The sequence below is a fragment of the Lineus longissimus genome, chromosome 1, assembly GCF_910592395.1.
Source record: "Lineus longissimus chromosome 1, tnLinLong1.2, whole genome shotgun sequence".
In the NCBI taxonomy this organism is placed as follows: domain Eukaryota; kingdom Metazoa; phylum Nemertea; class Pilidiophora; order Heteronemertea; family Lineidae; genus Lineus; species Lineus longissimus.
In genome coordinates, this window is record NC_088308.1 from 16,157,140 (window position 1) to 16,175,110 (window position 17,971).

At 39.5% G+C, this 17,971-nt stretch overlaps 1 protein-coding gene across 11 annotated transcripts in view; it reads right to left on the reverse strand.

The window, feature by feature from the left end:
• LOC135488774 (caskin-2-like) overlaps nucleotides 1–17,971 on the reverse strand; it is a 172,037-nt gene that overhangs the window by 108,629 nt on the left and 45,437 nt on the right. For 7 of the 11 annotated variants that reach the window (XM_064773679.1, XM_064773600.1, XM_064773650.1 and 4 more), the window contains one exon: nucleotides 6,229–6,326. In XM_064773679.1, coding sequence (XP_064629749.1) covers nucleotides 6,229–6,326 — 98 coding nt within the window. Of the gene's footprint in view, nucleotides 1–500; nucleotides 882–2,129; nucleotides 2,282–6,228; nucleotides 6,327–14,566; nucleotides 14,626–17,318; nucleotides 17,468–17,971 lie in introns of those variants that run through there. The other 4 variants (XM_064773610.1, XM_064773640.1, XM_064773659.1 and 1 more) reach the window with 4 other exon arrangements.

Below are 17,971 nucleotides of genomic sequence, written 5' to 3' on the forward strand. Positions count from 1 at the left end.
GCAATCAATATAATGTATTGAGGGACATTGCCTGTAGACGTCTAACTCATCCATTCATCCACGCCAAATGCAACCAAGAAACCCATAAACCTGGAAACACCTTTATTTTCATAAGCCTTACATTTGTTTTTGCTAAGGTACAGTCATAAACTTGAGGGGCCAAAATGTACAACTTAATGTTATAGGCAAATGCACCATAATTGATTTGAAACATTGGAAAAGGATTTTTCAAAAATAAAGGGGTACTGGTGTAAAGAAAGTCTGAGAGGCATTGGTTTCACAAATTGACAATTGCGGCTTGCCATTTTGTGAAAGCGGATTAGCTCAAAACATCATGCTAACATGTCACTTTCTGTACAATTACAATCACAATGTACATTAATGTGCAGTAAAAAACCTGTCAATGTGTAGCTGTGGGCTGACACACGCTTTCTAACAACCAGGCATTCTACATATCTTAAAAGGTGAATCTGGTCAAGGAAAGGGATGCCTATACTCACATTGGTATTTGGTGTCCAATCAAATGAAAAACAGACCACGAAGATGTCCCTTACTGCAGCCCAAGACTATCCCATGAGAATGGAACAATGTTTTGAAGTGAACTGGCCAAAGAAATCCCAGATTCATACAGATAAAATATTATCATTACGTTTTATTCAAAGTAGCCTTAAGTTGCTTAAATATCTTTACAAATGTTTCCACTCTCGTATTTGTTCGAAAAAAACCCCAGTTGTACAGCAACAATGCTATATCAACAGTCAGTTGTAGCATCCAACAACAAATCACACTCCACTTAAATGACAAATATCCAGCAGAAACAGAATTCAATATAAAAATGTGGAGCCTTTACGCTGCAGACGAAAAGTACAAACACACTCCTGAAATCCAGTCGACACTGAAGTAGGAATCTGTCAGTTTTCTTGTTGAAAGAAACCTGTTGAGTTCACGATGTTCCTGCTACAAGTTATAAAGTGCATCAAAACTGACAGCACCTCATTGATTGAGCATTCGAGCCACAAGTGTCCCGGTCATAGACATCCTGCACACCACTGCCTGATGTGTGAAGCTACAGAACTGATCAATTCCATCTTTCACTCTCTGATAATATCTCGGACGAATTGGGCGGTATATTAAATTGTTGCTTTCACCGTACATTGTACTCAGAATATCTAACAAGAAATATGACTTTGATCGAAGAGAAATTAGATTTGCACAAGCTCTGAATCCAGGAACCTGTTGTTACAAGTGGCCAGAGAGCAAACAGTCCACCACCAGACTGATGATATTCTCCAACAGCACTTTCATTGGAAAGTACACTGATCTATGGTCAGATAGCATACATTATGATATCCCCATGCTGGGAGCATGAGTCAACTCTCCAATGGCATAAATCATCAACGAAGTACCAAGATCTTGGTTGTGATATTACAAATTGTAATTCACTTTATTGGAGAATGGGCCAGACTACTAATAAGTTGGGCTTGACAGCGAAATTATTGAACCTCGGGAGGACAGTCATGTGCAACAGCATCAATGTCCAGCAAAGTGTTTTCAAGCCCCAAAGCAGTTTGCTGCACCAACAAATTATTATTACACAGTGTGTCCAAAATGAAATAACTCCGATCAAGTCTGGATTAATGTATACTTGCTCGGATTGATGTGAAAACGATGACAAAGCCCAAAAATGCATTTTCATTAAAAACACAATTTTTCATCAAATTTTCCTCTTTCATTTGGTATCATTTTGATATCCCAACCGTCATCTGTATTAATTTTGGAATAATCATAATTTGAGTAGGGAATCTAAAAGCCATTTTTTAGGACTGATAGGTTCTGATACAATCCATCAACCCGTGTCCTAATGTACCATTTCAACTAGGGTTTTTGTGACTGCTTGGGGACTTTTTCCAAAGCTAGCTAATTGAGTAGACTTCCAGTAGCTGACATTTATAGGTAGGTGACAATGATTTAAAGGTTCCTTCTCAACTTCATGAAGGAATTATCTCTCGGTGGCAGTAAATGCCGTATGATTTCTTAAAGCAATCATTTCAGCATAATGGTTTCAATTCAGTTATTCAAGCTGGCTGAAAATAATTGGCCCAAGTCTTAGGTCAAAGTTGTGTACTTACATTACTTTCATATCCAATTTATGGTATCCACAGGTGAGTTAAATCCAATCCCACTTTGTGAATTCCTTTGATACCCTTTAATCTCACGAAGCCACTAGAGATAGCAAGCACCTACTCAAAGATGCAAGCCTAGGCATAGTATTCACAACCTAATAGACTCAGGGGGATACCTCAACAGTTAAAACTCTCCATTAACGTGAAACGCAAAAGAAGCACGAAAAACCTGCAGACCTCTCCTCGTTTCTTAACTTCACCTTCAGGAGAATGCAAGAAACAGACATCAACTCTCCATAACAAAGCTCACAAATTGAGAAGAATATATGCCTGCTTTTTACACAATACCCACTCACGATACCTTTCCCGACTCTCAAATCGGAGAGTTAAACACATAAAATACCTGTAGAAGAGGAGTATTTCCTTCATCAGCCAACCAGTATTACTTAAGCTACATTTCAAAAGCACCTGAAATGAACAACCTTCAAAACAGAGAACGGAAAATGTCTGCGTCTCATCATACCTTTCAGCAGCATCCAAAGCAATACCAGTGGTTAGAGCGCCAGGCTTTTAACCAGGAGGTGGTAGGTTCGACACTCGGACACATCAGCACTGTTTCATCTTTGTGTTCTTGGACAGGGCACTGAACCCCAATCGCTTCTCTCCACCCACGACTAAAATGGATACCAGGCTTGCCTGGGAAGTTAACCTGTGACAGACCAGCATCCTATCCAGTGGGACTCCTACATATCCTAGTCGCTCTACGGACACCAGGATAAGTTCTGGCCAGATGAGCCGTTCTCAGCTCGGGCTACAGCCCAGCTGACTTTTTAAAAACTTTGCACACAACAATCCCATCACTCACTGAACATTGACTGCAAACATTTGAAGGTTCTGTTAGCTTAAAATTGCAGGGATGCATGCATACGCATGACAGCTTCTCCAAGCCTTTATTAATATACTGTAGTCACGTACTTTGGATAAAACTTCCATGAAATACAGTGCCAGTATGTCGAAGCCAGAAGAGGCACATCTTTAATGCAAATGCCTATCATACAAAAAGTAAGTCAGGTGCCCTTTCGACGGCTTAAACACATTGACACAGTATATTGTCAATGTACCCACTGTATGAGGACGCAAGACCACAAGGATATAAATTGCCTCAAATCCATACATTCATTTAATTGGTCCATGGCATCATGTTGACAATTGGCAGGCTATCATTAAAGGGGCAACTTGGGGGTGGGATTTAATTAGCCAGGAGGGGATTACCCCTGCCTGACACCATGCGCCGCCACTTGTGGTATTACACCAATGTTGATCTCTAATAATGATTTTCTGCAGTTTTACCAGGCAGTTTTGGACATGGCTTGTGAAATTCAGGCAGGCCTATGGCTTAGTGCACTGTTTATTGCAGTTCCAACGATTTTTCAATGACCCTGTCTGGTGATGTCACGGTCCTGCTGGAAGCCATTTTTGTATCAAAAACTAACATATCTCATGCCCAAGTTGTCCCTTTAATATCAACAGCAAAGAGGACGGAAGATACCAATTAAATACAGCAATCATTTATCACTGAAGTACTCAATAGTTTATTTCTCTCTCTAACTGGTAAGTTACAGATGCAACAGGCAATATTTAAGTCACAGTTCGTTATTCTGAAGGGACATACTGATAGCACCTGCAGCATCTGATAACAATTTCAAATGTTAACATGATTTCAAACGCGAAACTGTGCAAAAAAGTTATCTTTCTTAGTCATTGCTTGCTAACGATGTGATTAAACCTGACCCGATGCATACTTTATTCATTAGAGGCTACCATTACAGCCATTACTACTCCTTCCAAGCATTGGTAGGGCTGAATCACTTTCTTCACAGAAGTCAATCGACATCAAACTCATCATGAATTCTCTTTACTTCAGATCACCATGTGAAGCATCATGTTAATCGGGAAATGTTCGTGAAGCTAAAAGTTGACAAATTTGCTCATTTTCAGTTGGCGTCAGACTAAACATTGCGTTAGCTATCAAAAATTATGAACAAGTTGACCATAAGTTGCAGATAAGATATCCCACTGGAAAGATTCATCTATCGGGAAGATTGATAGGCTGATTTTGTGAATAGAGACTCAAAAAGATTGTGAAAACTTATAGAAATAGGAAAGGTTTTTAGACCAAGCTGAATACATTAGTTATTCCTGTTGTGTTGTCAGTGCCACCAAGAGCAGAACTGAAGATGATTCAAGAAGGAAAGGAAAGTTGAGCTTTCCTAAATTAAAACCTCATTTTCTACAGTTATGCAGTGGTTCAAGTAAAACCGTAGCTAGATGGGGCAGGCAAATTCCCCAAGTGTCGCAAAAAAAAGGAGTATATTTGGGCCAAATTTCACATGACCGACAGAGGACAAAAGAGGCGTTTTGCCCCATGAAAAAAGTAAGCTATGGGACTAGAACCCAAATACATGACCATGACCATGTTTGATAGCCAGGCTTTCCTCATACATATTAACTTAATTCAGTGGTTAGGGAAGCATCTTTGGTAGACTGCAGACTCATGTCTAAATTGACACTTATCATAACAAATGAACCAAATGAAACCATTGGACAGAGGAAAGCTTTTAGTGGCTGAGAACAAAAAGCATTTAATTTCTGGACACAGTGGAATGTGTTGACAGATTCCACCATTTTTTCATTGAGGCATAAAAAATATGATTTGCAGTCATAGAATTGTTGCATGGATTATCATAGTGCTCAACAATTGGACCCAGTATATACATGCATATTGATAATTATCAAGGTTGACTCAAGCTCACCAAAAAAATATGATGCCGCATGAAGTTTATCAAACCTACTCTCTGGGAGTCAGGGGGTCTGCTTAAAACAGACCAATGGAAAATGCAGTTCTTAATATGCCTCCACCAAAAAAAAAGGTTTTTATGGGTATATATCTCTGACCCTTCCTGAAGTGTTTTCTGGCCTCCTACTTTTCCTTGGTAGTCTGTTACTACCAGAACCCCCGGTTAAACCACTTGCCCTCCAGTAGATTAAGATCCCGCCTTGGAGTATGTCACAAAATGCCAAAGGTCATAGAAGGTGCAACACAAAGCAATGGAAAGTGAAGCCAAAAATCATAATTTTTTTACTAGTTTCTGAGGGGGAAGGGGTTGGAGGAGAAACTAAAATATTTGGTTTCTATTGGCTTCACTTAAGTTTTGCTACAGCCCCTTAGATTGGTGAAACAATGGTTGAATAGCCATATTCGCCAACCAACATTGAAATCACATGTTGGGCATGAGTATTGCCATCTATCCCACAAGGATAGAACCTGTGCAATACTTCGTAAATTCCAAATATTGTTTTACCATTATCCATAGCATCTCTGGATGATCATAATGTCATCTGTGCATTGCAAGCTGCGAATGCTCTCAAGCCGGTATAAAACCTAATGAAACGGCCAGGGGCCATTGTGCTCACCGCATAGATATTTGATGGTTTGGAATTCATCCTGGTTAAGAAACATGCTACATGTACAGTATATAGGTTAAACAAAAGTCGGTATGACATGTGTTGTATCGTTGCTTGGAGTACCTACCATAAAAATATAATCGAAAACAAGTCACTAATAAGGGAGATATTGCACTTTTTACCCTTTTTTGTCCTCCTGGTGGCCAAGTCGAGAATCAGATCAGACCAAAATTCGTGGTCAAAGGTTATACGACGTAGGGAGTCATGTGTACTAAATTTCAAGTTCATAGCATTATCAGTTAAGAAACGTGCCATAGTTACACTCAAATGGACAATTTGCGCCATTTGACCTCTGTGACCTTAAAAAATTGGGTCAAATCAAAAACCCGTACGATATGTGATGTATCCTTGCTAGGAGAACATACAACAAAAATGTTATTGAAAACGAGTCTCTCATGAGAGAGATCTCACACATTTTAGGCTTCCACGGACAGACTCCCCTACGGTGAGCCAAAAAGATATCGAATGTGTCAAAACATTACTGATCAGGTTAGCTGCTCGTGGGACATGTGTAGCACCATTTAGAGAAAACAATACAGGATAACAAAACAAAACAACACATGATAAGCGATGGACTCACCCTTGTTGTCCTTGACATCGACTGATGCTCCGCTCTCAAGAAGAGCTTGGAGAATCTCCACGTTTCCGACCAACGCTGCCTGGTGCAAGGCGGCCATCCTGAAAACATACAAATTTTAAGCAAATGAGAAGTCTAATACATTTTTGTTATAGACTTGTAAATAAGATTGGTTCTGACCACGTTGGTCCTCAAGAAGAGGCTGAGCAGTGATGTTAGCAACTGAAGGTAAGCTGAAAAATCTACATACACCACTAGTACATGTTTACAAACCTGAAATCGACAATGTCAGTGCCCGGTAAATTGCTACCATTCATGTGTACATGTAGTATCACAAACATGCTAATCTGCTGTGTGACCCAGAGATTAATTGAGACTTCTCAACAGACAATAGATCCTGCAACAGGCATTCTTCCAAAAGCTGGGTTTTCTCCAAGATGTACTGAGTGAAATGCCACATGCTAGGCAAGGGAACATCTGTTGACATGAGAGTAGCCCATCAATCTGTCCCATCAACACCAGCGCTATCATGTTAACACTCACACTACAACCATCGGAATCATGGTACCTGACATACCCGACAATAAAGTCTTATCTCCCATTACACAGCCATTTGGTTGGTACATTCTGATTCCATTACAGTGGAAAGCAATGCACACAAACCATCATTCATATATACATAACCGGGTACAAAATCTAGAACTTTTGTTCCAGTTCCTTGCGATCGATCGCAGCACTGATAATCTCCCTTAAAGCAGCAGGGCCGGCTCATTGTTGTTGGTCTAATAAACCCGAGGACAGTGAGCGTTTCGGTGACATCTTCTGAGGGATAAACCAGAGGCGGTTGCTTATACAGGAGGGTCTCTCCCCAACCTTTCATCCTGCACTATCCTTCCTCACCTCCAAAGGCCACCTTCCTCTACCCAACCTGAGTCTCAATCTTCCAGTGGTTCAAAGAAATTGCCCCATTTTGCAAGCCTTCACTCATGTTGCTAGAAGAACATTTGTAACCTTCCCCTTCAATCATTCAAACTTGATACTGCAGCTCCACTATTGCCATCTGCACATGATATAACTAACCACCTCGAAGCTGACAGGGCTGATTAAAGGAAATGCATTCAAGAAGTGGTCGGGAGTAGAAACAACATCACAAGGTGTTGTGTAAGGCATTATACAAATCACAAAATTTAATCCACACTGATTTCATAAATAAATCAAATACTTTAACATTAAAAATAAATTTTATCTATCAATCATTGTTTATTTCAAAATCCCTGGCAATGAAAAACGTTCTAATCATCTCAATCATGGTGGCGGAACCAATCAGTTTTATCTCATCAGTCAAAAGGAATTTTTATAGCTGGAGCATAGGCTACTGATAACTGGTTAGGTCAGAAATGAAGATGATCGACTGTGATTTATTCATCGGACCTTCCATGTATCATCATTGAGAAGCAGTTCCCCAACCGACCAAGAATCATTGCGTATTCAAGGCAGGCCTTCCAACTTACTGAGCAGCCTTAACTGGGAGGTGCCTGGTAAAGGCCGATGTTTTATGTGTGCATTACAAGAAACACAGCCAAATTTGCACACATTATTATAAAAGTCACCAAGGGACCTACATCCATTTAGAACGTTTTTATCAAAAATGTTACGTTTTGCACAGATTCAATTTTATTGCATAGTGATGAGCAAGACATCAAACTGAAAACAGCCAAATTTTGGGTCCAAAGTGCCAGCTTCAGCCAACAATCGACTTTGGCCACAGCCAGATTGGTCAGTGGACTGGTCTGGATGTGGCCAAAGTTGATTGTATTTGAAAATCTTTAAGTTGATTGTCTTTGTAAACCTTAATGTTTATTACAAATACAATGAAGACAATGGCATGATAGAATAATACAACTAGTTTGCACTAGGCTCTTGTCCAAAGAGTTTCGGTAACCATGTGAAGAGTACATCATAGACTGAAAATAAGGAAGCTATGAAGCTTCTTTTGTTTCAATGTTCGGTTACAACAAACAATCATGAGTGTTACAGGGATTGTAATTGCATCTGTACAACAAGTTTTACTTCGAGCACCAGAAGAAGCTAACAATGCCGAGTGCATTTTTCATTATTCTGTTTTCGGTTAACAATCAAGCTTGTTGTGGGGAATGAAATTGCTTCCATAAAACAAGCTTTAGTTCAAACACTGGAAGAAGTTTGTTGATAATGTAGAGTGCATATACTATGACACAACACTGCAACAAAGGACGAGGCCATAATTTCTTATTTTTCTGTTTCTCTTAAAGCAATACTGATGAGCAACATTGATGATTGTTGCAGGGAATGAAATCGCTTCTGTACAACAACCTTTACATTAAACACCAGAACAATTTTATTGACAATGCAGAGTGCATACCATCACCCAACATTGCCACAAAGGACAAGGCCATGATTCCTTATCTTGCATTTTTTGTTACAGCAACAATGTAATGAGCCTTGTTGCTGAGAATGAAATCACTTCTGTACAACAAGCTTCTACCTCAAACACCAGAAGATTGTCGTTAACAGTGCAGAGTGCACACCATGACGCAACACTGCATCAAATGACGATGCTATGATTTCTTATCTTGCACTTTCTATCACAGTATTACACTCTTGCTCCGTAATGAATCAAAATGAAGACATTTCTATACTAACCCCGTAACAGCCGACAATGCCAGGCAGATTATGCAACATAGCAACAAAGGATCAGGTACAATCTCTTTGGAAGCATTTGTGACAACTGTCACAATAACCTGTTATGAATTCTAAACCTAACAAGATTAGTGCATCCCGTTTGATCTTCCCTTTGACAATAGCTTCGGAAGAGCTTCAAGCATCCCAAGTGACTCGCATTCAACTCATGTATTGTTACTTGAAGAATACAGGAGACTTAAGCGAATTGATGCTTTTTTGTAAAAGGCATACAGTAGAACCACTCTATTAAGGACAAGCTCGGGAATGACAGGTGCTGTCCTTAATAGAGAGGTGTCATGATTAGAGAGGTCGAATTGAGTGGAAACAACCAATTTGGGACCAAAACTAGTGTCCTTAATAGAGAGGTGTCTGCTAAGAGAGGTTCTACTGTATATGTACCTTGATGGACTGGAATACATTTGTATCATACTGGATGGATTAGAATCAAACCTTAACCTTCACAGAATACGAGACCCAGCATCCTTATATAACATATGAAATCTTTAAAAATAAAAGTAGATGTCAACTTTAAACTTGTAGCTGGACTGTAAACCACAAAACCTTTGTGCCTTTTCATTTTTATGCAAAATTTCATGGATCATGAATCAAGATTATTCACGAAATACATGAAAATAAAACGTTCATGAAAACTTGGCCGTTAACAGTATTTCAACGAAGCATCAAATAGTTTTTACTTTGATAAAAACATCGTATTAAAAACAGTGGCAAAAAAAGGCAAGGAACAGCCCCTACATGTTTCCATTCCATTCCCCAAATAAATACATAAATTGGAAGATGTTGATTAAAAGAATGAATAGATACTTTCCTTATGATCTTGGGCAAGCCACCTTACTTGCTTACAATGTTATTTAAATGAGACCCAGCACCACTATTCCTTGTAGTTTGTTGCTGTTAACTATGACACCCTGGAGACACCCTAGAGTTCATCAGAAAACTGAAAATTGACATTGATTAAGACAACAAGGGGAATCAAGATCCTTACCTTGAAGACTAGAAATCCAAGAGCAAAGGTTTTAGTCATAATCCACAACACCAACAAACCTTATACTCTGAAAAAGCGACACATCATCTCCTTCACTATGCAATCATTTCATCAGCTCATCATGAACAGGGAAAAGCATCTATCTTCCGATCTTTTGCCCTTACCAGATTTGACCCGACACACGTAAGCCTATCCTGAATAATTGGCATTCCTCAGTAATACACTAGAATACCGTCTATCAATTCAATCCCAGCCTTTACATGAGGTGGGCTTGATCGGGCTTAGCGAAAGAAATCAACTAAGCCAAATGAACTTGTTGCATGGAATGAACAATTAGTAAGCGGCCAGCAGTTCAAGAAATTGGCTCCATGGATGTGAGACTAAACAAGAGGCAGTAACTCATCCCGCAGCTTATCTATAATGATGGCCATTACATAGCTCATCAGTACTAGATTCATTCATCTTGTCGATATTGCTTGTGATGCTGATTGGCATCATGGCTATTGCGTGGATGATGACGGGCAACATGGATATTGCTTCGGATGATGAATGGCAACTTAAGATATTGCTCAGGATGTTGGTAGGCAGCATTGGCAATATAGATATTGCTCAGGATGATGACTGGCAACTGAAGTATAAGATATTGCTCAGGATGGTAGGTTGCAGAGATATTGCTCAAGATACTGATTGGCAATAACAATATTGCTCAGGGTGTTGATTGGCAACACAGATATTGCTCAGGATGTTGATTGGCAATATAGATATTGCTCAGGATGTTGATTGGCAATATAGATATTGCTCAGGATGTTGATTGGCAACATAGATATTGCTCGGCAACATAGATATTGGTTTTTAAGATGATGACTGGCAACTGACAAATAAGATATTGCACAGGATGTTGGTTGGGAAAAAAGGTATGGCTTTCACCGTCAAGCTTTGCTCTGATCTGGATGTCAACTGACAAAATACATATTGCCCAGTATCTTAATTGGCAAACAGATATTGCTTAGGATGTTTTCTGTCAAGGCCTACAAGAACAGGACTATCATGTGCAAAAATATGAAATTTTTCATTGTATTAGGGATTTTGTGAAATGCAAGATTCACATGAAATTTACTTGTGCAACAAGGAAAATCATTACCGGCACCCAACTGAAAAGGAGGGATTGGTTTTAAAGTGGGTATCTTGTCCACAGCTGTTATGAATGGAGAATCACTAAAGCTTCCATTGGCATTGCTACATGAACCCCTGACCAACAGAAATCTGTTCACACAGGTGACAACAAAACATAGTTCAACATCAGTGATAGTCAGCTGCAGCCAGACGAATGAAGCCTGAACCTCTATTGTGACCAGAGGCTATCCCCGACTGGCAGATAACTAGCAAGCATGTTTACCTGAGACAAATAACAGGCCAGATGAATTTATACAGGCAAACCAGTGTGACACAAGTCACTGTGAATACAAATTTATCTTAGGAGTTATGACAGCATATTTTTTGTAGATTGATCTCCTACATGTAATGGCCAAGCAGGAATCCGACGTCTGTCATATCCGCGGGCCTCATTTATGCTTAAACATGTTATCAGCTTCTTACGGACTTGTTTTCACAAAATCATTGCCTGTTTATCACAGACTTAAATCACAAAGCAGCACAATGTTCATCACTACTACAATAGTGGGTTGAATGGTCCAGCATAACATAATTGCCAAACTGATGCCATTCATGTATCATTCTCCGAGGAAGAAGTTACGTTTTAACCTCTTTTTCTTCTTCTCTTCCTTTCTTCTTCCAATTAAGTGCCTTCCTCGTCAACAGATTATAGTCACACCGTATGAACTCCCCCTTATGCACGTCCAGTATCCTCATTGCCTATTATGTCACTCAAGTGTAAACTCCACCAGCCATAAAATCTGATCCTACCTCAATACCAATCACAAGCTCAGAAAACGGCTTTGGCAGGATTTGAGTCATGCAGCTATCCCCTCCATCATTCTCGGCATTTACCTTCTCATCAGTCACTGGTGATATAAAGGGGCATTGACAAATCATGATATATGGGGCATTATTGACTGCAGGCAAGTCATAAGTACATGTCTGCAAGTAAGGACTGAATTTTCTGTCTTTCTTTAGCATGATTGTTTAGAATGAACAGTCAACTACAATGTTCCGCAATCAGGACTATTCCAACAACACAACATGTACCCTAAAACATCCGTAATAACATGCAACAGTATTGTAATACAATATATTTTTTAAAAAACAAACTTCAATAATGAAGCCACTAGAGTATGACACTATTTTGCAGCATCAAGAAGGCAATATCAACCCTTTCAGTAGCCTATTGGTTTGACCGCAAGTGGTATATTTTTGCTGATAGCTTGCTTACTACTAGTCCGATTGACCTGGAACTGCCAGCAAGTGAAAGAGAATCAAATTCTATATAAATTACAATATCAAGGGGCCCAACGATCAGTCCAGTTCTGGGCCAAAGTAAACTTTCACAAATCTCTTCTCAAACTTTCAGAGGGGTGAAATGCTTTCCTCATACCCTCCATTTCATCAGTCACAAAAATACGGGCTGGTCTATCATTATTGGAAATCTCATCCCCTTGAATACAGTTGTATCAAAGAGGCACCATTTGAGGCTTTTGCCTGCCTGACCAGTCTATATATTATCGACAGAATAGGCTCCACTTCCTCTCTAAGACCCATTTTCTGGTGACTAATGCTTCAAAACCCAACCATCTTGTCACCAGAATAATAGCTTCAACTAGACCAATGAGACTTCTAGGTTCTTCAACTTCACCACCAAATCCACACCATTCATCCTCAACACAAGAGGTAACTGTCTTTAGGAGCCTTTTACCGGGCAATTTCGATGGTAATGACCCCAATGCTGCATGAAAGGAGTTGCAGTCGTTCAGGGAAGCCAGCAAGGGATTAAAGTTGTTGTTAAAACAACTGGTGCCTCATTGCACTGAGCTAACAAAGGGAATCAATAACGGTGAAAGTTGACCCAAGACATCCATGGGAAGAATGCAGCGGACTTTGAGAGAAAACATATGAGAAACCTAAAGCTGCCGGCACATAGAACATGGCAAATAAACCAAGCTTGAATGAAACACATACCGCTCTTACATTTGGAAAAGAAATAAAATACTCATACACCCCCCCCCCTTTCCGTAGACTGGAAAACATAATTGATATTTCAAAATAAAACTGGATGACAGCATCATTTTGTAAAACGGAGAGCTACAATTTATTTATTTTGCCTACTCATGTGAGTGGAGCATGTGGATGACCTGAGGTCAAAGGCTAATAGGTAAATGCAAATATTACTGTCGATCATCTTTGCATGATATTGCCGTAGATTTCTGTGATTATGGATATATTTGTGGATAATAAAACCCAAAAGGTTGAACATACTCATGTCACTATAAAATTTGTGCTTTTCCCTTCGTTCCACGAAAACCAACCAAATATTAGGCTTGTAACACATTTAGGGTTACAGTTAACTATTGCATTCAAGCAAGCCTGAGTTCACCTTCTGCTCATACACATGTAAGCTTACCAATGGAATAGAAATCGAAGATCTCAAGGTAAAACATATGGCACGGCTTTGCCCATTCTTAGAGAAAACAAACAGACCAAGCAATATTCTTCAACTATCAGGTGCGTGCAAACTAATCGATGTTGAATGCTCTACAATTACCATCTTGAAGAATCAGAACCTGGCATCTGCTAACCAAGAAATGGGAAATGAAGAACTGGCCTCAAACTGGACAGTGATTTCTGGTCTCCACCCTCAATTTAATCAACAGAGTGTGTGTTTGTCAGGTACAACCTGCCGACTACTTTTATGCCAACAATTTTGATAATTCAAAGATAGAACACTGATATTTCTGAGATCAATTTTTACCAACTTTTATAGAAATCCTATTGAAATTGCTTAATCCTACTGCAAAAATATGTAGAGCACTTTCTGCAGCATTCAAGACCTTTGAAAAGAATATCATCCCTATCCAAGAGAACAGAGACTTTGACATGCTCTGAGATAAACGGATTTATTTCTGATATCAACATGATCAAGAAACTATGAGAGTTTCCCTTATATCGACCAAATACCATTATGTCATCATTCGCTTCAGATTTTAACTTCAAACAGTTCAAGTCACAAATGACATCCATCCTGTTTCGCACCAGTGACGTGCAACATACGCGTGAGTTGTGCACCAATGACACACCAGTGATGTGCTTATATGTATCTCTCTGTGTTTCGCATATATTACGTGTGACCTACACGCTGGGTACATGTAGCACATCAATGACACAATTAACGGGATGTCAATTATGATTTGGACTGTATGTACCCGTATTAAAGCGCACATTTGTTTGAATATCGGCGATGCTTCAAACTTCAAAACAGTTCAGACTTGCATGCATACAGAATGATACCGAATGAATCCGACATGATCGAACCCCACATTTCATGTGTTCCATGAACCATTCCGTACAGATAACACACAAGCTGGACTAACTGCTACTACATGATAGAAAATGAATTTTAAAAAAAAATTCACAAGTTGATCAGAAAACAATGTCAAAATATTATACCTGCAAAGTATTCCAAAGTGAATATCCATTCTTATTTAGCAATCCAGCCAGGATATTTAGAATCCATTGGGCAATCATAAAACATTCTATGACATTACACTAGTGGTTATGAATATAATTTTCAAAAATGTCTCCACCTTTGATGATATGACACCGAATCCATGACAAATGACGAGTCAATGAATTCCACTGGAGTCAGACTGGGCACTGAATTTAACCGAATGACGATCCCGGCGTGATTTTTCTGTTTGCTCCATAACTTTTATTTTGCATTATTTATGCACATGGTGAGGCATATTTCAGCAACAAAAGGACTGGCATCGCTCCACGGATAAAACTGGCTGCTTAAAGTTGCCGCTCTCTTCTCCATCGATAAAGATTGTAATAGCATTTTTGAAACTTGTGTCGCCTTGGTTACTCATCATTATGACAAGCGGTGAGGAATATGCATGTGACAGTTTTAGTGGTATAGATGGCGACTGGATGATTTCATTTGTTTTATCAGCAGCATTGAGTAACTAATGGTCCTTCAGATGACGCGGAGAAACCTTGGAGAGTAGATGACCTTGACCTCGCATGACGAAGATTCTGAGGACACTTCATGTTACATGAAGATAATGGGTGGTTGGGAACCGTGAGTTAGAGGACATGATAATCAATTTGGGATTTTGTAAGCACACAGAAGGGGGAAGATATCCCCTTCCTCAGCCAAGGAGGTATGTCTACCCCCTCCCCTACCCCGTGCCCAGCAGAAACCCTGTTTAGGATATGGCCCTCCGTACATGTAATGTCCCCACCCCTACATTCAGAAGCCGGTATCCTTGAGTAAGAACATAAATGCCTCAGAAAATCTTTATCAGAATTTAAAAGCCACTTGCTCAGACCCTAAAGTATCTGTAGGATGTGTACTGCAGGCAACGTAACCTCAACGGTCAACAAAAATTCCATTCACCCTCTTTATGACTCTCACTTCTTGGCAATAACTGATCCAGAGCACCAGTGGCATTCTTGCCTCTTCTGATTCATCATCAATTGAGTTGTCGGTGTCTATTCGTTTGAAATATTGCAGATTACTTGAGATGAATGTCTGACTCACAAACCTATCTCCGACTTGTTTCTAATAATATCTGTTGCACCCTTGAATTATCAGCACCCCATGGCCACAGATAACATTTTTTGGAACTAGCTGCAGGCAGGACAAATTATCCAGATTATTTTTTACTTCCACACAGTTCACTAGTTAAAAATTAACAAGAGGCCAAGTCAGCCAGGTCTCAGCTGCTTGTCATGATACAAGCTTAAAAGACAACTCGCAATCTGTTGCATAAAAACTTCTGTACAGAAATAAAGTATCGTTCCCGCTGTATAGAAGGCACTTTTTAAAGGATACAAAAAAATAAATCTTCTGTAACATAATCAACTCTCATCAGTCTCGACGAAATGGTTTGGGTCGTAAAATGGATGAAACAAATTATCCAGATTATTTTTTACTTACACACAGTCAACTAGTTAAAATGAACAAGAGGCCAAGTGAGCCAGGACTCAGCTGCTTTAGCCATACGTCATGATACAAGCTTAAAAGACAACTCGCAATCTGTCGCATAAAAATTTCTGTACAGAAATAAAGTATCATTCCCACTGGAAAGAGGGCACTTTTTAAAGGATACCTAAATATATCTTCTGTAACATAATCAACTCTCTTCAGTCTCGACTAAATGGTCTGGGTCGTAAAATAGATGAAACACCCCAGACGTCGCATGACACAGCGCAATGTAATAATATGTCACCTGTCAGAGAATAATATGTGCCCAAGATAAAGATGCAAAACAATTTTTTGCCACCAACAACCCATACCCCAACTTAGGAAGCACCCAGTTAACCAATGGAACTTTTCCATTTTGAAAGATGGAAACAGTTTTCGACAATGGATGTCACCACCAATGATCTTTCCTATAAGCCAAATATTTGCATATCATAAAACTGAATCTCCAATTTCTCCCAGAAGAGGAGTGAATAATAGGAATAGCCATAAAATGGACAGCACATCACATTTCATCTTAAAAACCATAAGTCACCAAAAATGATACCGGGAAACCACGTGTAAAAAAATAATAACCAATTTATTTCTTAGCTGCTGTGTGGCTGGCACCATTTCCTCAGAGTAGAAGCAGCCCAAATCCAATAACGGCTAACAAGAGACTTGAAGTATCACATCTCAGAGCTATAAACTCAGGATCAAGAGTCTTCGAGGAGTTGCGGAAATATTTGGTAGGCTGCGAGAATATTTGGTAGGCTGCGTCTTAACAACAGATTTGAGCATAGAGAAAGAAAACAATGACAGGGTATTAAGGAAAGTTCAAAAACCTGAAAAGAACTTCTCAACTTGTGAATGAATGTTTTTTTGTGGCCTTAGTCGTCCAAATCAGCATCCCTTAACTCGAGGACAACACACGTGAAACACAGAGAGATAAGCGCATCACTGGTGCATCTTTGGCGCAAAACACGCACGTATGTTGCGCGTAACTGACACGAAGCAGGAAGGATGTCAATTGTGACGTGAACTGTAACAGATGCATTTTTGACTGATATATCACACTTTGATTACATGAATTTAAGAAGTCATCTAACACCACAAAATGTTCAACAAACATGTATGAAATACCTGTAGACAACAGCTAACCCATATCACCTAAATGGACCAGATACACCAGAGAGGACAATATTGAATCAATGTGCACACCAATTCACTTACTTATTGTTGGGTAACATAGGGGCATCACCAAGAGGGAACTCCTGACATAAGATTTCATTATATGCATTATTATAAAGTTCCGTCAGCGGGTAACATTGTTCCCTCTCCATTTTCCTCCGGCAGAATCCAAGTCCGAACAAGTGAAGAGGCGCGGTACACACACTAACCAGGAACCCACGGACCTTGTTCTTATCACGGTTGCCGTAGTTATGCCTAAGTCGGTTGTAAGCACTGTAGTTTATAGTCCTCGCCACGATAACTTGTCCTTCGTTTAAAAGCGTTGGCCTAGCAACGACCACTCGACTTCCACGTACCATTGTCACAGTTACTGTGTTAAAATACGATGCTAAGCTGCTTTTCCAATGTGAGGCTATTTAATTTTTTTGTTCTGCTGATGAGGACTCTAGATTACCCCCATTTTCCATCATTATGCACCTTTAAGAAAAACTTTACGCTTTTATTTCGATACAAAATATAGAAAGTGTCATCTGGCAAATGGTTCATTTTAATAGTGAACTTAGAAGCAGTCAATGGATGAGCATTTGAAAAATTCTGGCATATCAAATGGATTAACGAATGGGTGTGGGGGCATCACTTGTCCAACGGCTTGAAATAACATGACTTCTGTCAAACATGTTTCAATCACAGGATAT